Raw genomic sequence first — 23,199 nt, forward strand, 5'->3', positions numbered from 1 at the left:
CAAAAGGTAGGAGAGCCGATGAAACTTGCTGACAAGACAAAACTTGAAAGCATCATCCCTATAGAACATGAGGAGGATACTGTGCAGCAAAAACGGGATGACCTTGAGGAACTGCACTAATAGAAATGGGACAAAATTCATTCTGACAAAGCTAATTATTATAATGATGCCTTTATTAGTTTTGTAAATCTAGAGCTGCCCTTCCTTCCCTTGGCTGTCATAGGAGAATTCGGGGTGCACAGTGCAGGCTATTGTCTCCCTTGACCTGGGAACTATGTTCTTTTTTTGCCATGCTACACAAGATAAGTTTGGGGTGGTGTACTGTGTATAAAAATAGATACCAGGTGGGAGATGGAGGAATTTGGACTGACTCCAGCCCAGATCTGGGGTTGTGGTCAAGGTGATACTGGTCCCATGTGTTTGTTTTGCCCTGCAGCCTGAGTCCCAGCAGTTTGCAGTGGTGAACCTACCTTTGCAAGTTGGTGTAATTCCCTGTATTCCCATCATCATGTGCAGTCATGTACCCAGACATGCTCTTTGTGAGTTCATACATACTAGCTGCTTCTTGCCTGTGAGCAGTTCCTAGAAGACATGCTTCTGTCCCAAGAGGACCACAAAGCTTTTTGCTGAAGAAAGGGAAATCTGAAAAACAGAAACTTGGTGTGTGGTGTCTATGCAGGATGTGTGCGGGCTGGCTGCGTGACTGGGGACGTGGTGGCAAACCCACAGTGACTGAGTGTGGGGAGTCTTAACTTCTTCTCGTCCCACTGCATTTAAAAACTTTCTTGGGAAAGAAGCAAATTAAGAGGTGTGGGGAAGCAAGAAAAAGCTGAAAGAATTCAAGGATGTTATGTGAGCTCTTCAGTCACTCTCTAGCTGCCACTTAGAAAGACCCCTGGAGACTGAGACACATGCACTATGTTCTGTGCCTTTGAAATGAGGTAAGGTGCAAAGATTATTAGATCTTATCATTCCCACAGGAACAAATTTGGAACAGAAGAGAGCTCAAGCAAGGAGAAAAAAATATAAGTGGCATCTCTAATTTCACAACTGTAGGTACTCATTAAGGTAAAAAAGTTTCCTATGTTATTTTCTCAGAGTGATTTTAAGAGACTAAACATCTAGTCCAAATCACCAGAGAATTCTTAAAGTTGAAGTTTCTTAACACTCATGCTTTCCATAGGGAAGTAAGTATTCTGGATTTCAGCTGTAATATTTGACTGGCAAACTTTCAGGTACCACAGAGGGGTGAGAGCAGTGAAGGATGCAAAGTTCCACCCTCCTCCATAAGCAATGAGTGGAGCAACAAATCATGCCTGATAAATGCAGTGGCCTCTTTTTTGATCATATTATATAAAGCCAGCCATGACATACTCTGACTTCAGTGAAGCATTTGGCACATTACAGCCAGGCCAACTTGAGTGAATTAAACCTGGCTGAAAGGCTGTAGGCGGTGGCTAACAATGATCAGAAAAATACTTGTTTAGAGCCCAAGTCCAGCAGTACATGCAGAAAAGTACAGTGAACGCAAGAGTGTTAAATGTTGCCCATAAAAGGCTAGAAAGAAAGAAAGATTAAGCATCTGAAAGGTTTCAAAACTTGTTTAATAGCAATTTTATTTCCTAGACCTGGGGAGGAGACACTCTACAATGCCAGCTGTATGCTTATTGCTACTGTGAGGTTGCTGCTTGTATACTGTATGGCCAGTCTTTCATGAGAACTTAATCTGATGGAGTTATTTGTGCACATAGAAATGTTGCCACACTTTGGGAATTGATCTCCCATTCACTGAACCTCACAAAAGCACTTGAAGATTATTTACCTTCCATTGGTAAGCAGAGAAAGCTACTTTCAGTGAAGAGTGATCCATCCTGAAAGATCTAGTACAGTTGTCTTGCATTTCAGGCACCTCAGGTAGCACAGATCGGTCCAGCTGCTTCTGCAGAATTAACAGTCACATAAGTGGGGGACTTCTCAGAAAAACACTAGGTGAAAATACAGCCCTCATCCTCAGAATGGGGTGGGGGCTGCTGCTGGTTTTTGCAACAACTGAGGGAAAGAATTATTGGCTCTCCCAAAGCAAGAAAATACTTTGGAGAATAGTAGAGCAGAATAATAGAATCAAACCCTCTCCCTCCCTCCCTTAAGACCTGTTACCACTTTCTTTGTGTGGTTGGTTTTTTTTGTTTGTGGGTTATTTGTTTGTTTGTTTTAATTGAAGGCTGAACATTATGGCCAGAGCTTTAGATGTTCTCTAAAGAGAGTCTGTGCCTTTGGAAAGGGCACCTTCTGCTACCTGAATAGGAATATAAGGTCTGTGGGAAAAGGCTTTGATTTCCATTTCAGAAAGCAGATTCTTCCTCGAGGCCCAAGACATTACTTAGAAGATATTCAAATGATAGCATGCCATTAGAGCTGGCAGACTCCAAGCTCCTAAATTTGATAAAAGAGAAACTTTTTGGCAATAAAATTTCTGACTCTGTATGTGTGTGTGTGTGACAAACTGAGCGAAAGTGGGGAAAGCTGGATGTGAAAGTGAAGGCTCACCTGCAAAGCGTGACTCATTTTCTGAAAATGGAATAGTTCCTCAGTAAACTGATCATATACTGTAGGACATATTTGCGGGTAGAGTGGATGATACAGTGGATGCTCTGTAAATAACAAGCTAGTGCTTTTGACGGATGGATAAAATGATCAAAAAGGTCTCCTATCTGTTCTCTTTAATGTCAGACAGCTACCGTAATTATGAAAAATTTCCTGTATATGCATACATCCAATCTGTTATATTACTCTGTTCTGAAATGACTGGCATTTGAACTTAAAATGCTCATGCAAAATACAATTTATATGGATTTGGTTTTTTTTTTAAGGTGGAAAGGAATCAGAGACTGAAGCAAGGCAAAAACAGCAAATGATGCTCATGCAATCTAAATACCAGCAAAAGGTCAGGAAGAATAAATTTTTTGTTTGTTTATTTTAAGAACTCAAAAAAAAGCTTTTCATGAAGTGTTTCATATGGCTATAAAATGAACTCACAGTTGCTTGACAAAAGAAAGTCATGAAACCTGAAGGAAGCAGCAGAAAACTAGAAAAAAATGTTCTGCACCAAAGGAAATGGGAAATCTGGCTATAAATATGTAGCAACCCATATCACAGATCATATCTAAAATGATAACCAGTACAGGTGTAAAGCCACTTTGATGCCTCGCTGTATCTTCCAGCATGCTGCCTACACTTTGACTAATTGATCAATGTACCACCCCATCCAGTGCTTACGTAGAAATGTTGTTCCTATTATAAAAGGTATAAATGCTTGTAAGTTATCAAACTGCTGTGTGATTCCTTGCATGGATGCCCATTTATCAGTCCTAGATTTCTCAGTCTTTGTAAAGCCAATATTGGAGTAGCTGGTGCGTAGCCTGCTTTATTCAGTGCTTCATTTTAAGAAAAAATTCTGGAAACTTTCCTTAAACACACTTTAGGTTTGAAAGATGTGCAGTACAGAAGTCAAGTCAAGTTACCTTACGTGTTCTTTATACACATGCATATGTAAAATAATTTTCTATGTTTATGTCATACAGCACAAGAGAGAAGAATATGTAAAAGCAAAAAAGGCAGCTGAAGAAGCTGAAATCCTGAAAAAGAAAGCAATTCAGAGAGAAAAGGTAAACATGGTTACTGCAGAGCTGGAGCCATATAACATAAAGTCCGTGTCTTGATGCTTGATTTTGCTTAACTACATGGAAAGGCTAATTAAATTAAATGGTAGCCCTGAATTGCATCAAGGAGTGAGGAAATCCAGTTGTCCTTCTCTTTGTAGCTGACTGAAGGATGCCTGACCTGGTGTTCTTTGGGGCTTGAGCATTCCTTTGGCTCTTCAGAAACTCCAGCCTTTCAGCTGCATCCATCCTGAAGAGTTAGCAGAGAGGGAGAATGCTAGTGTTGGGATTAATGTTGTGTGTACAGGTTATATAGTTCACTTTGGCATGAGCTTTCTCTGTAAGATTGGATTGTGGCAGATGGCACAAAGACCTTATAGAAATCCATAATTGCCTGTTGTACACATGGGAAGAATACAAGAAAATCCCACCTGTCATGGTGGAAAAGGCATCCAAATCATGAAAAGGTCAGTGTAGTCTCTGCATTGTGCTGAGTGCACCCTGAAATTCAGATGCCCCTCCAGCCCCTCTTGGGGGGGGCACACCCAGAAGCATTGCTAATATGTAAGATCACTTTTTCTTCTAGTATTGGCCATATATTGGCACCGACGATATCTCACTTGCAAATCTTCATTTTTATTTTGCATTTGTTTGGTTTTTCTAGTAATTCTCACAAAGCGTCTTCTCATCCTGTGTGCTGCATAAACCTTTGAAAAAGTTCATTCATGTCTCCTTGGTGGAAACCAAGTAGTACTTGGTTGAGAATGTAATGTGGAATTTAAATGAAAAAAAGAAAAGAGGGGGAGCATGATGCTGATGTGCACAGTAGTAATGAGAGAAAGGGAGATTTTAGGTTTGCAAGTTTTGTTTCCACAACAGTAAAAATGATCTTCTGTGCAGAAGCTGAATGTTGAGAGTTAATTAAAAAATCATCACTACTGGATGGCATACAAGGGCATGCATAAACAAAATTAGTCTTAATTGCCTCTAGGTAAGGGTTAGTCTGTTCCCAGTCTTTCAGCGGTTAGCATTGCTCTTTGGGGATAAGCCCTACACAATAGCTCACAGGGGCAATAAATATTATCATGTGAAAATGTCATTAACAGTTACCAGCTCAAGTATAGCTCCAGAAGCAGTGATGATAGCAATGGTAGAAAGGGGATTAATTATACTTTATTCACCTATTAAATATATGTTGTTTGTCCGTGGGCATTGGACAAGAAAAATGTTGCAAGGCTGCTATAATTTATAGTTATACCTAGAAAACGTATTGATGTATCAGTTTTGTTTTCATGCTCTTTAATTTCCTTACCTTCGCTCCCACAGATTATAAAATCTTTATAGATGTTGTAGATAGTAAAACTGTAACTATCAGTTTCTTCTAAAGGAGAATGCAACATCATGGCGAACATCTTTGCGAAACAGACTGTTTAATTTGAATAAATAAACATGTACCCACAAAGCAAACAAACAAAACAGAGGAGCATGAAAGGGAACTCTTAATTTGAATATGTTTATTTGGGTTGTCTTCCACAATAGTGATTGAGCTGATGAACATTTCTACTTGGAAGATGTTTATATATTAAAAATTCAACTCTGTGTTTAAGAAAAGCATGCTGAAAAGCCACTAAAAGGTGTCGATTTGGCCGTCTCACCCTGCCTGCAGATGAAAGGCTCCCAAGAGCTGAGGGTGACAGGAAAGGGATCCTAAAGATCTGGTACTGTACAACCAACACTGAGCCCTGGTTACCGCAGGAAAGGAACTATTTTTTTTTAAATGATGGATTTGTAGACAGCTGCACCTACAGGGCATCAGCTGAGAGCATGTCTTCCTGAAAATTCACAAGCCACCTCTTCTTACTTAAAGCCAGTCCTTCTTTTGCTCAAGGTTTTTATTCATTCAGTAAAAACCAAATTGTCTGAGAGTCTGAAAAGAGGTAATGGCTAGCCAGCTTTATCAGCAGGGGCCCTGAAACTTTCGCAGCTGGAGAGCTACTTTGCCAAAAAACGTGACCGGTGAAGCCCTCCGGACTGATGCATGGTGACTAGAACGGGTGCTGGTACTCAGCTCAGTTCTTGCTTGGTTGTAAGGATGATATGCTGGAAGCCAGTGCTGCTTATGAACATAGGATCTGTTGATGTTATTGCTTTAAAGCTGGTTTTGCAGAGAAAAGCGGTATCCGCTCTCCCGTCATCTTTGTGACCAAGAGAAATTTGGGTGTCTGCCAAAGCAGTACCCAAATGTGGAGTCGGCTTTACCATCTGTACGAGTCCACCTGCCTGTGTCTGTGATTCTTTAATTAACTGTGAGGTTAGGTGCTGGAATACCAACGCTCTTGGCATCTACCCTGTGTCTCTCCAGTTCCCAGAGAGAAGAAAGGTGGATCCTTTCCCCCCATGGTGTTCCACAGGACCAGTTGGTGTGAACTGGTACGCGAGTCTCCCTGTGCAGCAGTGAATGGGATTTGGGATCCCATGCACTCCGTGTCAGGCAGCTTGTCCTGGGACTGCTTTGATTTGTTCATGGAATAACCCTGGGCTGCATGAGTTTGGATATTCTTCCAAGCTAGTGATCTCTGAGTGCTCACTGAAATAATTTTGGAGAGACTTTGTAACGACAGCAGGGGAGTCCCTATTTCTGTATTTGTCCCTAGTGCCGAGATGTGTCTGTGATCTGCAGAAAGTGTGGGAGTACATGGGAAGTAACATTACTATTATTTGATCATTAGTAGCGGGCACCTGCAGTTGCGTATCTTGTGTGCAGCCCTTCACATCACAGATTTTGAACGGACCGAACCATAACTTCCTTTGTATCTTTTTGGGTGAAAGGACTGTCAAAGTTCCCAAGAAAATGAACAAATGGCTAATATTGGACTTCTTGGTTTTTTAAGCTTTCTGCATTTGTGCTGTACACAAAATAGCATAACTTCAGTGCACTGGATATTTCTGTTTCCTGTCATTCACTCTCTGTTCTTGGTACCCTGCCTTTAGCCTTTCCTTGGATATTCTAAATCTTGACTAAATATTAAAAAATTCAAAAGATTTGAAGTGAAAAGGCTCAGTCTAATTCTACTGCATGCAACTTGCTTTTGCTCTTACATTACATAGTAACAGTCCTGCCATCTTTAGAAACCATCCTATTTAGAATCAGCTGTAATTCCATTTTATTCTTTATCAAATCATGTGCTCTTTAATTTGACTGTGTTAATCAGCATGAACAGCCTTTTTCGGGGTTTTGTTAAAACCAGGCACTTTACAGACCTTCTGCTAATGCTTTTCAACATGTTTACCTTCAATATCACAGCTGTTCCACTCCTGGCTTTGTTTCTGAAAACCGTGCCAAATGTGGAGTGCTTTGGCAATGTCTATTGATAGATCGTCATTAGTTAGAGAATGTCCCAGTCCCGTTGCCTGTCATTTGTACGCGTCCTAAGCAGGGGTCCCGGGGTAAACCTCCAGAGTAGAAGATAGTCACACCAGTTATAAGTAAATAATTTCAATATGCTGGATTTTTCTTCAGGCACCATTCTGGTGGTGGAATAGCTGTAGGATATTTCCTTCTTTTTTATCTAGCGGGAGATAGGGGTGATATTGAAAGACTATTTATCGAAGTTAGTATCACTGTGTTGTTCTAGCTAGGAGTTAGACCACAGCAGCTCTGGTGAGCTTTGGATTTGAACTTTCAGGAGCCTTGCAATATGTTGGTGGATCCCAAGTCAAATGCTTTTTCAGAGGTGAAGGCTTCAGCTTGCTGTGTTGAGCAGTGGTGGAGAAAAGCCTGGGAGCTATTACTGGTGTCTTGAGGGTATCAACATCACCTTTGACAGTAATAGATGCCGTCAGATTTCTTTTCTTTCTCTTTCCTTTCTTTCCCTGTAAATTTTTAAGTTGCACAGATGGGTGGGAGTCTTTTGCCTAAAAAATCATCTGCTGCTGGGTGGAGGGTTTAGGAGCAAACAAGATAACCCTTGAACACTATCAAAATTTAGCTATACCGTGGGTTAATATTCCTTACTTTAGTTGGAATTTAACTAAATTAATTGCATCAGTGCTTCATACATTGTACCACTGTCTCAGCATGTCCAATGACTGAGCAATGGGACATCTTATTCAGAGGTTCATCTTCTTCTTTTGTTTATTTTCCCATTGCCTTTTTCCAAATAACAACTTCTAAGTCATTTGCCTTCCAACAGTTTATATCGTTACACAACATAGTGGCTCTTTTCCTATCTGCAGACATCTGACAGAATTTTTTTTCTCAATCCAATACATGCCGAGGAGGAATTTGCACTTGTTTTGCAAATCTCTTCCAGACAGTCATTCTTTATCCAATTAAAAAATACCCACCCTGAAATCACTGAAGGCAAAATAATTGAGTAACTGCCAGTAGAACTGTAATTTCTCTGAAATGATATCGATTGCAGGACAGGAAGAAAATGATGGGGGTGGGGGTTACAGCCCTGTTCTTAACACCACTTTCCCCCTTACACCCACACCCACACCTGTCCCATTCTACCTGGCCTTGCAGAATACCTCCAGCCAGGTACAGTGTCCTCTCCCTGATTTGGGGCTCTGACCAAAGGGGCCATTCCCACCTACAGCTCCCATCTCATCTCTGCAAGGTGTTGTCTGAAATTGCCAGGGCACTTCGTTTAGAGAGATGTCTGGTTGCTGGGCTACCAAACGATTAGGTTTTTTTTTCATTTTGAGGGTGGGCGATGAGCAGAGTGACACTCCGAGGTTGCAGTTTTCTCAACATGCTAGTCATCATGAACTTTGGGTGGGAGCTCTTATTGGAGCATCCTCCCACCAACTGCAGCATGGGAGCTTGTGCTTAGAATATAGAAGGGCTGAAATCCCGCTTTGGCACCCCTGATTTGTGCTTTTAATACACCGAACTGCCTTTTGTCTGCTCCTCCCACTGGACCTACCTACAGCCTGCATGTGAAAAAAAAATTTTGGCAGGCCTCTTTTTGACTGGAATTTGGCTTGAGCTACATATTGCTGTTGCAGCAAGTGCTCTAGTTTCTGCTTTGTTTTAACATTTTATTCCACTTGAATTTGGGGTGTGGGGCAGCTTAGACGACCCTTCCACTGGAAATTATGTGCAATTTTATATTAAAGGACTTAATCACTTGTGTGGTATCCAGATTTCCAGAGGATTTTTGTGTGTCAAGGATTTGGTTGACTCTTGCACTGGGAATGATAACTGAGCCAGAATAATGCTGGTTAAGTACAAATGTCTCCCACTTTCATCCATCTTAGCATGTATTCAACTGGCCAGTACCTAATGCTCCTGAAGGCCACAGGTCTATGTGCAGAGCTACATGTACTCGTATCACGGTGCTTTCAGCACTACAAGACTCTCATCTGCTTTGGTACAGTGGTTCGTGTCCTCTCCTTCTTACTAGGACCAATGTTGCACCAGTTACATCGAGAGATGGCCCCAAAAGTGCTGGGTCATGAGAACCGGGATGGCTCACGAGGCCATTTGTGAGGATAGATGGGTCTGCCAAGAGCACAGTGCGTTTTTTTTATTTCAGACTGGTCTCTTGACTAGGAGCTGTTTGGTCCTAAATTTTTAAATTTGAGAATGGGTCACTTCCGTACCCAGCTGCTGCTATAGTTGTTTTAAAAAACAGAATATTGAAATAACTAAATTGAAATAATCAGTGTTTGTTTCTGGCTTACTGGAAATCTCAAGTACGTTTTCCTGTTTTTAATGTTGTAGGCAGAGAGACTTGAAGCTAAAAAAAGGCAACAAGAAATGCAAAGAAGAGACATGTTCCTTGAAGATCAATATTAGTAAGTAAAATTTGAAACTTATTACCTAAAATTCCTCATCTGCTTGTCCTTCTGGTTTTGGTTTGGGTTTTTTGGTATTTTTATTTGTTTGCTTTTGTCTGGTTTGGGGCTCACAAAGGGTTTGCCTTCTGTTGCTTTTTTTTCACTTTTTGACTTGAAACTTTTAACTTCAGGGCAAGAGGCAATGGGCACAAACTGAAACACTGGATGTTCATCCTGAACATCAGGAAACACTTTTTTACTGCGAGGGTGACTGAGCATGGGCACAGATTGCCCAGGGAGGTTGTGGAGTCTCCATCCTTGGAGATATTCAAAAGTTCTGGGCAACTGGCTCTAGGTGGCCCTGCCTGAGCAGGGGGTTGGACAAGATGACAAGATGACTCCAGAGGTCCCTTCCAACCTCAACCACTCTGTGATTCTGTGAAATATTCCAAGCCTCCTCCACACCTTATTCTGTGAGAAATTTGGTTCAGTAGATTTCTCTTAGCTTCTCAAAACATACACTTTGAAATGAAAACTGTGAATTACAGAACGACTTTGTGTTTTCCTTCTGTGAGTGAATCAATATGTGATCATTCAATCCAAGACTAATTATCAAAACAGGATCTAAATTACATCTCCACCCATTTATTTTAGTGACTAGTAAAGAAGTATAACCCACACGGAAATAATGAGGACTTCCTATATTTAGCATAGTCCTACAGCTTAAATGCAGAGATCTGCTGTGAAGACCTGTTTCCCAAGAATACCTCCTTAATGTGAGATTTAGATATGGCTTAACTCCTGACATAATTAATTCCATTGGCAGTGAAGTTCCTGCCTGGCCAGTTCACTCTACCCTATTTATTTATTTTTAACTGATCCAGACCAATTCTATCACATAATTAACACACAATGCTGTTTAGTCACCTTTACCTTTTTTATCTTTGGCTCCCCAAATTACTCACCTGTGTTCTTAGCATGATTGATTGTTCTTTCCTCCTCTGTGACCTTTAAAGAAGTCACTTTTGTCCCATGATAGTAGCTCCAGTTCCTTCGTCATTTGCCCAGACTCTGTTCTCTAATGTATAGACATTTTAGTGCTTTCTCACTGATCTCAGCCTTTCTTGTCTTTTTCCTTCTATATCTTTCCATTTGGCTTTAGGTACAGCTCTTTCCTTAAATGCATTGCCAACATTTGTCTCTAGATACTGATATTTTGCCTGCTGTTTGTCATTGTTTGTGCCGGTGTGGATTTCCCCCATACACCTTGATTCCTCAGGATTTCTGAAGACCCTGCACAGCTTTAGATCTCTGCCTGTTTCTGTCAGACTAGACACATTCACGCTCTTTGACCGTAGCTCAACAACAACCTCATCAGATCTTTTCAGCCCAGGGTCCTCAGTTATGGGACTTACTTGCTTTTTCCTGAGGGGATTGTCAGGGTTCTTCCCATTTAATCTGATTTTTTGTCTGAAGGCTTATTCAATTATAGTGAATAAGAGACATATCTCTTCCTTTCCCTCACCTTCCCTGTCTGTACCTTTTTTTGCTTAGAGTGAAATTAATTCTGCTGACCGGCACTTTTTTTCCATTAAAAGTAAGCTTTGTTCCGTCAAAAGCAGGCCCAAACCCTCTGAAACACCTTCACGTGGGCAGTCGGTTGGTGCCCAGGTGGTGGAGGAGCTCAGGCTGCCTGGGCACTGGGAAGGAGACTGGCTGGCAGCCCTTCTCTCCACTGGTTTAGGAAAGCCTTGTGAGCATTCAGCTGGTGGCATCTTAGGAAACCAGACTGGCTGATGCAACTGAAGGTAAGGATGGACTGTCGAGCTCCATTGCTTGAGGTTATGGTCAACTATCAGAAAATTATTTGTGTGTACTATGTATTGAACGTGCACCAGGAGGACCCTGTAGATAATGCACCTGGAGGAAGTGAGCTGAAAACCCTCCTGCAGTGAATGCAGTTTTGGTTAAGCAAAAACCTCCCATGCTGTACAGAGTGACATTAGTGCCTTCTCTGCTCTGAAGGAATCCTCTGGTGGGCAGAGGAAGAGAAGTCTTTACCGCTGGATGCTGTTGAGGTTGCATTGCTAAGATACGTTGGCATTATGGAGCACAACATCCAGGAGTAATGGAAAGAGACCGTGCGACTTCTCGGATCTTGTAAAGTAACTCCACTGAAGTATTGCCAGTTATTAGAGACATGTTCGCAGAAAAGTGCTTGGTATTTAAAGATGTGCTTTTGCCTACTATGCAAAAATGAGTGACTCATTACTTCCATCATCTGAGACCCTATGTCTAGAGGCGAAGAGAACAAATACGAGGTTGTGCCCCTCTCCTCGCTGTCTCTGCTCAAGTATTTTGATCTCCTTCCCTGCTTGCTGGGAGAGGGGGGGAGGAAGGCCATGTGCTGCATATAAAGCAATGACCTCTGCAAAGTCATGGCCTGTGGAGCCATTTCAAAAGATAGGCTGCCTTGTTAGTCTGTCCTCTGTAAGCATCTGTAGCTGCAACATCACAATTTTCCTGAGGAGATCAATGCCTACCAGCAGTCTCATTAGCTGGGAAACCTTTTAAAATTGATCACCACCTCTAGCTGTATCAGCCTCCACGGGGTACAGCCCAATCAGTACTTCTCCTGTATGAAGTGCTGCTTCTATTTGATAAGGAAAGGCACTTAAGATTCTCATGTCATTAACATACTCTGACAATAAAGTATGACGCTGCCCAGAAGTTCGTTGTTCTGATTAAATTCCCGTCACTATTAAAACCAAAAACTTCTCACTGAAGTCCCCTTTCAAAGGGTGTAACGTGAAGAAAGTGAATGCCAAATGGAAAAATTGTCTGCAACCTTGTCCACTGTCTGCAGAATACAGTTATTTCCTATCTCTTGAAAGCCTTGTTAGCTTCTTTGTGTACAACTGGCCCTTGAAAGGCAACTGTATCTCTTATCACAGTTGCTAGAGTATGTGTTTGTGTCTTGTGAGAATGAGGTCTAGACATGCATGCAGAGTACTGTGGAAAAGTCTGCAAGGCTCTCCTTTTTGGGATCAGCAGCTCCTCTGACCCAGGTGGACTCAAGCTCTATGAGGTGACTAAAATGGACAAAACTCACAAGGTATCTCCTTAAGTACTGTGTGTAAAAAGCCTGAAAAGCACACAGGAGCAGGCTTTGGGCTGGGGGAATTGCTGCATGGCAGGATTGCTACGGTTTGTACTACCAGAGAAGCACTTGAGGGATTTATTGGTGATAGCATCACTGTGGTTCTGCCTCTGCAGATGCCAGATCTAGAAAATCAGGAGTATGCGTGCACTTTTCTACTGGAAACTACTTACACTTGAAATGGAGTCCTTCCTTCTGAGTAATGGTGTTTTGGATGCATTTTACATTGATGGGCTGTGGTAGAGACTCTGTTTCTGTCAGAGTGCATTAAAAGGTAATGAATGCTTGTGTAGTCCATACTTTGCAATTGCTAATCCTTATGAGGAAAGGACTGAGCATCCATCTTTCCAAATGGGAATGAAGAAGAGGTTGTGTGGCTGGTCGAGGACTTTTCAGGACATCCCTCTTTAGTTAGGACACAAAAATTGTCATTTAAAGGGTAATGAGGGATGGCTAACCTGATGACTTGCTTTTCTCCGTGGCTTGCTGTGCAGGCTGTATGAATCTGTGCCTGAACTGTAGCGTGTCTCACCATATGGTTTTAGCCCAGCTCTCTAGTAAGGTGCTTTTATTTAATTTGGATTTGACTTCCCAGAAACTGTAGTGTTGGATGTGGTCCACTGCTTTTCTAATAGCCACCTACCTATTTATGTAATGGGAAAAGCAGTCTAGAACATAGGGTTACTTTTTAGTAGTACATGATGGCTGTTGTGTCACTTAATCCTTCCTTGGTTACAGATTTGTGCCTCTGTTTTTGTGAAGGTTGTACTACTGTAAAAATTCCTGGCACTGCTGCGCTCGGGTACATGTGTGCACTCAATATATTCTGCTCAGAATTTGGAGCTGGAAACAGAATTTGCCAGAGCGCTTCTAAGCGCATATTCCAAACACAATGCAGGAAGTTCACCAAACCAAGCTGATATACACTTGCCTGCCAAAGCAGTTTTCTCAAAAGTCATAAAATGCAAGAAAATAAAACCTGAATCAAAACAGAATTTTTATTTATTTATCTATTTTTTACAGGATAAATACTAGTGTCCTTGCCAGTTTTCAGTCCCCTATGATGTGTGGTTCAAACAGCAGGCTGGTAACAAATTTTCCCCACAGAAGTGCAAATGTAAACCTGACCAGACTTTTAATATAGGATGCTAGAGAGAATGAAAGAAGGCTTGCACAAAAAGGGTTTGCAGCCTTGAGAATCTTTTGTTTGCTTCTTTTCACCACAATGGTCTTCGCTTTGTTCATTTGCTCCTGATTATTTTAAGCATTGTCAATTATTTAGCTAACAGGCAGAAAACTAGGCTTTTATAGACATCCAAAGGGACTCTCTTGAGTGTAATAATGAAGGCAGTTTATTGAACGCCTGTGAGGTTGCTTTCTAATTGTACGCATTAATCTGCCCATGCAAGCTGGCTGAAAATATAGAAGCAGATTGCACATGCAGATGGAGCACACAGAATGGAAGATCTATGCTATAGACTTATACAAAACTGCATTTTCCTTAAAACTGGATTTATGCTTATTACTTCAGATAATAAATGAAACTTGATGTCTAAAATAACTTCCGAGAATATTGGATGAGTTGGTGGGAGGAAAGAATAGCCTAGCTGTATTATTTCATCCAGTCAGGAAAACAAAAAAAGCAAGTGGGTTGACAGGAAAGATTAGTTTTGGGTGTGGGTGGGAACTGATGAAAATAATTCTGCTGAGAAAGTTGCCTTTTTTTTGTAAACTTATTTTTATACTTTCTTGAAGCCTTATACCTAAAATGAACTAGTGCCACATTTTTTGTTCTTATCCCCAAGAATAGGAACACATGCTCAAGAACTTGCAGACGAGAAAGCCTACCGGCCAAAGACAGCACACTTTTGATCACTATCATTAGATTTGTCCAAGTCCTCCTTAGTATGCTTGTGCATTACTCCCAGGGAAGTCTGTGAATACTGCATTAAGCTTGGTGTGTGGCTGCTGGAAGGATTTGTGCTGGAAAGCAAGTGAACTAAGTACCTGGAGGATGGCCTTTCTTCCCAGTTAAGGGCATTGCAGAAGAGCCATCAACATCATACAGGAATTGAATGGGTTAATTATTTCACGTTGTAATTATTCACCTTATAGCTTCCAGCAAAAGATGAATCCCCCGCCCACACGCACACCAAAAAATGAACATTCATTCATGCTGGTGTTTGTTTTTATTTCTTACCCAGAAGTGGACTCTGTCCTGCAGGTGTGGGTTAGAGTTGAGGTCCAGGAGAACCAGAATCCATGTAGAGCTGAGGGCATGTTTGTTGCTGACGGACGGAGATGTTTTTACTACCTTGCCCCTTGTCATGGCCCAGCTGTGGGAAACACGGCAGTTGCTTGTAGCCTTCTGAACTTAATTAAACCTTGTAAACTTCTTGCTGTGGTAGATCTCTGCAAAGAGGAGGGGGTGTGAGAGGAGTCATGCATAACTGTATATCAGCAAAAGCCATTGGTGTCCCCACTCAGGCTGCTTGCAACTTTCTTAATGGCTTAATTTTGAAATATGTACCTTTGGTGGGATTATTTTCACACATGGTATTATTGGCGCCCCAGCTTCATTCCCACTGCAGCAAATTATTTTCATTAGTGAAAATCCCAACTACACCTCCCTTTGGAGTCTCTTTCTCCATCTCCCAACATAGAATCTATGGGAAACCTGCATAAATGAACAGCAATCTCATCGACCTTTGCCTCGACTTCTGGAATTTCTTCTATTTTAATATTTGATTTTGTTAAGTAATGTGCCAGAGGAGCAGCAATGGCCCTAGAAAGCCTAGGCTTTGGTAGTGTTAAGCGACTGATCTTAATTTAGGCAAAAGTTGAGGAAGTTGTTATGCTTAGCCAATTAAGTATGTCGAAATATGGGAAGAAGTGTAGATATGCTTGCTGGTGATGCAAGAAGATCCTTCTAGAATGAAATTCAGTTTTGTTTTTTTGTTTTTGAGAGGGCGAGTCCTACTATTGTTTAAAAACCATCGTGAAACTTCTAGGCAGATGTGCGAAACTAACATTACGTATGCATTATGCATGGTTCTCAGTTTTTCAGCTGAATTGGAAGAAAATGGTGAAATATCACTTTAGCATTGCTTACTGGCAATTAATTTGGAAGCTGATGTGTCCATGTCATTCAGCACTAGATGCTCTTTCTGTTGTCTTAGCGACTACTCATGTTGTCTCCACTCTGAAATGGCCATAATGATTTACCTGGCTTGGGATCTTTTATTTTTATTTTTTATTACTGTTTTTGAATGGCTCTTAGCGTACTTGTGGACATTCATTAGAGCAGAATTGTAATGCTGGATATCCTGCAGCTTGAGAAAACAAAATGTTCAGGAGCTGTCTTGGTTTCAATAGTAATAAGAGTGGCCATTATCTTTTAAAAATTGTCAAGAGAAATAAATAGATTTATGATATATGCAAAAGTATTGTGCTGCTTTTTTTTTTCAAAAGCACTGGCATAAAAGCCAGTATATTTTTTTGTATCCTGGCATTTCAATATCCATCAATTAAAGCAAAAGAATTAACTGCCACTGGTTTCATTGGGAAGGAATAATGAAGATTACAAGAAGCCTTTTTAATTGATGCATTTTAAATGTTAGTCTGTAAAACAGACTTAAAGCCAAGAAGTTTATGTGTAGGCAGAAAAATTATTTTCTTTACATCTCTGTTCTGAGAGGAATACAGTCTCAAAAGAAAAGCTTAGCAAGCGGTGCTGTGCGACTCTTGCGTGGAGGAAGATGCTGGGCCCTGAGTCCGTATCCTTATTCACGTCCCTAAGGATGAATCCTTTTCACGACTGGCTTTTCTGTTTGCCTTGTAGATGTGACAGGAGTTAGGACCAAATGACACACAACATTAAAGCCCTTATTCCGCACAGGATTTTAGACCTCAGGTCTTGCAACAAGATCAGTTGCGGGTCTTCAGATCTTCCACAGTTGCACGCTGCGTGGGCAGCACATGCATTTAGTCCCAAGCAATAAGAAATGCGTATGGATTCCCTGATCCACAAGTAGCTTGTGAGTGCAGGGTGCCAACTCTAAACCACTAAATGACGGCATTCTCAGTGGACCACCTAGCAAATTCATGTTTCTGCATTTTACCTGTACCTGTTGAGCTTCAAGTATGCACTTTTACATAACAGCTTTTAAGAAAGGACTCTGCCTGAAGAACAGTTGTGATTTGTAAAGCCGTATATCTGAGGACCCACAGAAAGCATCTGCAGCATCGACTGGTTTCCACAGTCGTGCGCTGTCCTCTCCTAGCACGTTACTTAATGATCCTGGCAGCAGAGTCAGTATTTTCCCATGACAGCTCTTAAGAGCTTTTCAGGCCCCAAATCCAGTATTGTGCTTCACTCCCCCACGGCTGCATCTGTACTAATTAATTAAGTACTGCCAGTCACTGTCACTTTTGAGGCCAACAGACCTGAGACTGCCTGCTTCCAGTGCTAGCAAACTTTTTTTACCTCCCAAAATGGGACGGTTGCATCCGAAGTTACTTGTGGTTGATATTCATTCCCGGACAGCAGCCAGGAGTTATTTGGGAAAGTGCTATTGGAACAGGTCAAAACTATTCCAGGAACTGTTACCACAATAGAGATGGCTGAGTTCCCGTGCTAAGAGTATTGCCTGGTGCTATTAAACGTACCAGTATGGGAGCAGCCTATTTTAATTAGCAGAGTAAAAGATGCGTTCCCAACGGTGTAATGGGAAACAGGGCTACCGAGAAAGACAAAATACTCTCATAAGATCTCTCCAGCTCAAACAGTGCTTCTGAACGGCTCTCTTCCCTTCAGCCTGATGCTTAGGGGTAGTCAGAGCTCAGGTCAGCAGCCGGTTAGGAGGGTCCCGTCTTCTTGGTTTGTCTAAATTTTGGATCTCTTTTTGCCTAGCTATTTTTGAAGGGTATCAGGATGCTGCTGTATTCAAATTAATTTCTTCGGCTCATGCTCTTCTTTCCTTAATAGTAATTAGTCTAGAGGAACACATTTTATTAGCATCTTTGATTAGCCCTTGAAGTTTTAGCGAGTGAGTGAGATGTTGCTCCAGCTGTCTGAATGTGGAATACCTATGGACACTTTGATATGCTGATTTCCTTCTGGAGAGAATCCTTTCCTCTCTGGAACATTAATTGAACTGTCATCTCTCTGACTTCCCCCTTTCCCTGCAGCATGGCTTATGCTATGCTCTGCATTGTTATGACTATAAGCTTAATATTATGAAAAACACCATTCAGACAATATTTTGACAGTCTGGCAATTCCAAATGCATTGCTGGGTTTCCATGGAGATGGTACACAGTGAATTAACATATATGACTGACTTGACTGAGTTTGTCTTTATCCAGGTTCAGAACCCTGAGTCCCTTCCTTGTGTTAGGGACACTTTATTAATGTATTACTTAATTTGGTGTAGTAGGGTGTTTTCTGTATTCAGTCACAGTGTACAGTCTTGCTGAGACACTTTCTTTGCTTCCACTCTTGTAATCATCTTTTCTAATCCAAAAACTGAGTTAGCTTTTCATCTATCAGTGTGCTGAGCCAGGAAATGCAGTGTTTTAACCCTCCACCCCATTTTTATGCAAATAATGAGAACTTCCACATACCCCATGCCATTCTTTTGCATCCATAAGGAATTAGGACATCCAGGTATACTCCCAAGTTTCCAGATACTTCTTTGCAGAGCTTCAACCTTCTCAAATATATTATAGACTTTCTGTAGGAGTTCTTAGTCTTTCTGGTGTTTAAATAAATTTTTATCTTACCAATTTTAGCATAGGTAGAGAAACACAAAATCTGCAATTTAAAACTCCAAGTTCCCCAAATTATTCTGTGCAGTCTCACCACTCAACCACTCACCTTTCATGGAAAAAATGTGTATGCTTAACGCTTGGGTAAGAAGACTATAAATCTATTTAACCTTGATATGCGGGTGCTTTGTAGATCAGGGGATCTTATGTTTCACTTGGTTCTTTCTGTATTGTGTGTTGACTGAGGTCCATGTTAACTGCCCAGGTAATGGAGGAAAGGGAGTGAAGTGGGAATGCTGAGACTCTAAAAGCATGGCTTGCTACAGCGTGAGCAAGTACTCTGTACCTGAAGTGCTAACAGGGTTTTGTGTTTTGTAGAGTAGCAGAGAAGAACTTGTGGGTTCTTGCTCTTTTTCCCCACTTCTTCTCAATATACCCACTGACCAGCAGGATGTTTTCCAAAAATGCATCCACTCACTGTTTCAGATCATGGAATGAAAGATAAAAACACACTTGGTAGTCTGTTTCAGCAGTTAATCATCATCACTCTTTGGCAGCCAAGGCTTTTTCTCCAAGGTTAAGTAGCAGTCTTTGGTAGTGGCATAGAGCTAGCTGGTTGCCCTGTTAGCAGAGTAAATCTTTGTTGAATGCCTGTTGAAGCACTCTTTGTGCTCTCACTTCAGTACTTTCCTGCTTTCCAAAGCTGTATACAGAAATAAAATTGTCTCTTTCCTCTAACTCTGTTCCTTTGAGTGAGAAAAGACTTGAGTAGCCTGGGACTGCAGGTTAGGAAACTGATTCCTGATCATGGCACTGAAATTCCTATTCTTAACATTTGTTTATGTTGCTGCTTGTGACTTTGTTTAACTGTACTTGGTTGAAACTGTGAGCAAAGTGATGCTACTTTGAAAATCTGGTTTATAAGGGGTGCGATTGGAAAAATAAAATTGCCCTTGCCAGAATAAGAAATGACAATGTTATACAATTTTGCTTCAACTAAAGACAAGCTTTTTTTTTTTTTTTCCAGTGCTACAAAACGCTTCAAAGTCTTTCTGCTTAATTAAGTAATCTGTTGTAAGGCTGCATTGTATTAACCGTGAAGGAAAATTCCTTAAAATAATCTTTTAAATGACTTATCTGAGATTTATAGGTCCAGTAGAAGGATTTGCAACAATTCAGTGAAGCAATTGCATCCTGATGAAGTCCAATGTTATGCGAGTCTGTGTTTTAGGAGCTTTACAATGAGGAAAGAAAGCATAGCCACTGTAGGCCCCAAATATGCAAATGGCAATAATTATTTGCTTAAAAATTCCTCCCAGCAAATGTCTTATCCACAATATAGGTTCTGTATCCTCTGTCCCATTTTATTCTGTCTGTCTCCACAACCTTTTGTTCCACCTGTGATGTTTTTCAGCAGTCACATGATAAAATGTCTCGGCTAGATTCCAAGGGTGGAATAAAAAGCTGTATTTATTTTTATAGAAGCACTAACAATTCTATTTGGATTGGATTTCTTCGTAGCAAAACCAATGAATTATTGAACAGATTGGACTTGGGTTTGCCAAAGAGTGATTCCTGTCAGATTGCTAATTGTGGCCCAGAATCTACAGCATGGGTAAGCAAAACCATGGCATGTGCTATATTTTCTGTCAGCTTTCCAGGTGCTGTCAATAGTGTAATATTAGAATATTCTAATTGAGCTTAATTGCCTCGACATAGCTCAGCGAGTACCAGGGCGTCTTTCTGGGTGAATGAGATTGCCTACATTGTTTCTTACACACTGGCAGAGTATCCTACATAGTAGGGGACTGCCTTTATTACTCACAGATCTCTCTCTGATAAATGAGAGCCAGATTTATATTCTAAGGTCAGATCAGAATCTTAAATGTACTCTGTACCCATCCGTTGGAGGCAAGCTTTTATGAAATCTCAACTAATTCATGTCAGCGGATGCTTTACTGGACTGAAAAACTAGTCAGAAGAGAAGGTTATTTCTCACTGCATCCTAAAAGTGGTTCCATAGACTGCTTGGGGACTTTGTCCCAGTTTGAACGAGCCTGGTAAGTATCAATGTAATTAGGAAATAGATAAAGTATTGCTTAAGTTTCATTATTCTAATTGCCTCAAAAAGGCCTTTTTACATATGATTAGTCTCTTCGTGTCTAAATCAAGCTTTCCTACTGATGTAAAAACTTGCAGTGAGGAATATTAACCCTGAGACAGAAGTATTTCTCGTTTAGGGAGATTTTTAATTGTGGGAAGACAGAGAGCAAGCAGCCAAGTGGACAGAAATTGTCGTTACAAGCAATAGTCTTTAGTCAGCAGAACTTGGAAGTATCCAATCTGGGCAGCCCTTTGTTGTATACAACCTTGGACACCCACAGTTGAGTAAAGGGAGGAGAAGATTTACCTCCATATTTCCTCGGAAGCCTTGGAAACGTGCAAGACCCTCCCGTTACAGAAATTGCTGCAAACAGAATATATGACAGCTCTGTCTTGCCTCTAGTATCTTTTCCTGGTTTTCAGTGCATGAAAAGGGAAAGTGATATTGAAAATAGGTTCCTTTCCCCTTGGATTCCTCGGGTCTTTTGTAGTCCTGGGCAGACAAGGAAGACGAAGGACTATGGGAAGGGAGAAAAGATGTCTTGAAACCACTTCTACCTCCCTCTTGAAGTATCTGACACTCCAAACAGTGGGGAGCTTGTTCTTTGGTAGAGAAGACCCAATTCTGCAGCCTTTCATATGGTGTGAATGTTGAACTGTGAAGACAAATGAGCTCGTGTCCCCAGGACTGACTTGGATTTTAGCATTATATTTTATATATTTATATTTTCGCATATACAGAAGTGGGTGGATGCCTGAAGGAACACTGAACTCTTTCAGGTGTATAGGTCCTACTTTTAGCCTTTGCCTTCTACTTCACCTACCTATGTGTGCCTTTCTCGTTCCAGTTTTTGTTGGGTTTCTTAATAAGTTATGCCAAATTACATACCATGGTTCATCTTTGGCTTCACTAATGTCCAAGCGGATAAAATACATAGTCTATCTATACTCTTCCTTAATACTAGCTGATATTATACATGTCTTTTGCATGGCAGCATTTCTATAGCTTTGTGAATCAATTCATCACTTGCTTGTAACGCAGCAATGCAGTTAGCAAAATGTCTTCCCAACCGTCTTGGATGAGGTATGGTCTATAGGCGTACGCACAGCCTCTGCGCTCGGTGTGAGGAATCTGAAGCACATAACCAATGAGTTGTTATCTAAATAAACCTGGCGTAGTACCAAAATGCTAAACCAGTGGGAAAATTTGAACTCTAATTTTGATGTTATCTTGGACCTGTCCTTTGCCTGGAGTAATTAAAAGATTCAGGAACAATGTATTTGAAATAGCGAAGCTTAGGAAGTGCCTGACATGCATGCTAAAAGGGGGGCATATATATATATGTGTGTGTGATTTTTTAAATTTAAAATTCATGTTCTAAAGAAAGTTTGGGACAATGTAATGTTGATTAATTTTTTTCCCTCACATCATTTCTTTGATGGTGATATTAATTTAGCATGCCTGGTTCAAATATCAGTGTCAAATATTACTTGATGTGCATGAACAAATTTAACTTCTTTGGAGTGACTCTGTCATTGGTGACTTTTTTGGCCCTCTTTCTTAATCAAGCTCATAATTAATTTTAATCCTGTCTTTCAAAGTGTTACCAATCCTGTGTAGATTTTTATTGTCTTTCAACTTGATTAACATACACTCCACACAATTCTCCAAGCCATTACGGAGAGTAATGAATAATATTGGACCCAGAATGAGTCTCCCTGGACACATGTAACAACTCCTCCCAGCTCAAAATTGAGCTATTAATAATTGCTTTCTCTATTCAGTCTTTTTAGCAAATTATGTGCCTGTTGTTTTAATGGTGTCATTCTGCATGCATATATCAAGTTTCGAGAACATTGTGTAGACCTGCAAGAAATTCCTCACTAAAGTCAAACCTGCACACTTCTTGTATTAAATTATACTGGGTCATTATTTAGTGTGCTACACTATGTCCCTGCTCAAAGACTTCAGTGTAAGTTCCTATGTATAAGATCCTAAGGATCCTATAAGATCCTAATGGTAGGCTGGCTCTTTGCTAACAACTACAACTTGTGAAAGACCAGGGCTACATATTATTGTGAAAACCTACTACACTGTTGAATACATTATTCATGATGTGTAGTTCAGATTTTCAGTTCTTTTGGCTGCCCCACAAATAATATAGCAGATTTGATCTCTCAGCTTCTGTTGCCCTACCTCCACAAATGCCTTTCCACAAGTAATCCTGGATTCCCCCCTGTTCCCCATTCTGCTTTGTTATCCTGGAAATATTTTCGGTACTTTTCTTTCTTCCCAGAATACCTCACCTCACTATCAGATATCCTGATTGTGTTTTCTGACTGCTCAGGGTATCTTTATGCTTGCCACTGGGACACGGAATAGCATGGGCTGTGGCTGCTTGGTTGTGATGTGCAGGTGGATATTCAGCCAAACCGAATGACTGAGAGGCTTTAGACCACTTCTTGTTGGAATTCTAGTCTTGAGACTAATCTGGTTTTTAAGTTACTGGAATCATTCAACCATTTCTGTTTTAATTACCTGTATAACGATTTGGGAATAAGGTTTGGGATTTTGCCCCCCTCCCCCCTCCCCACACCAATATATTTATATTCTCTGCTGAACAATAGATGAGAAGCCATACTTATAAGCAAGCTCTTCGAGAGGATGAAAACAGAAGATTAGAGGAAATGAAGCAAGAACAACGGAGGAAGGTAATTATAC

General features: G+C 40.8%; 1 protein-coding gene across 3 annotated transcripts in view; it reads left to right on the forward strand.

The window, feature by feature from the left end:
- EPSTI1 (epithelial stromal interaction 1 (breast)) overlaps positions 1-23,199 on the forward strand; it is a 48,359-nt gene that overhangs the window by 14,058 nt on the left and 11,102 nt on the right. For 2 of the 3 annotated variants that reach the window (XM_010583423.1, XM_010583425.1), the window contains 5 exons: positions 2,871-2,944; positions 3,582-3,665; positions 9,391-9,464; positions 19,896-19,989; positions 23,106-23,189. In XM_010583423.1, coding sequence (XP_010581725.1) covers positions 2,871-2,944; positions 3,582-3,665; positions 9,391-9,464; positions 19,896-19,989; positions 23,106-23,189 — 410 coding nt within the window. The remainder of the gene's footprint in view (positions 1-2,870; positions 2,945-3,581; positions 3,666-9,390; positions 9,465-19,895; positions 19,990-23,105; positions 23,190-23,199) is intronic. The other variant, XM_010583424.1, reaches the window with a different exon arrangement.

This window comes from Haliaeetus leucocephalus, unplaced genomic scaffold (genome assembly GCF_000737465.1).
Source record: "Haliaeetus leucocephalus isolate CR32 unplaced genomic scaffold, Haliaeetus_leucocephalus-4.0 Scaffold897, whole genome shotgun sequence".
Lineage (NCBI taxonomy): Eukaryota > Metazoa > Chordata > Aves > Accipitriformes > Accipitridae > Haliaeetus > Haliaeetus leucocephalus.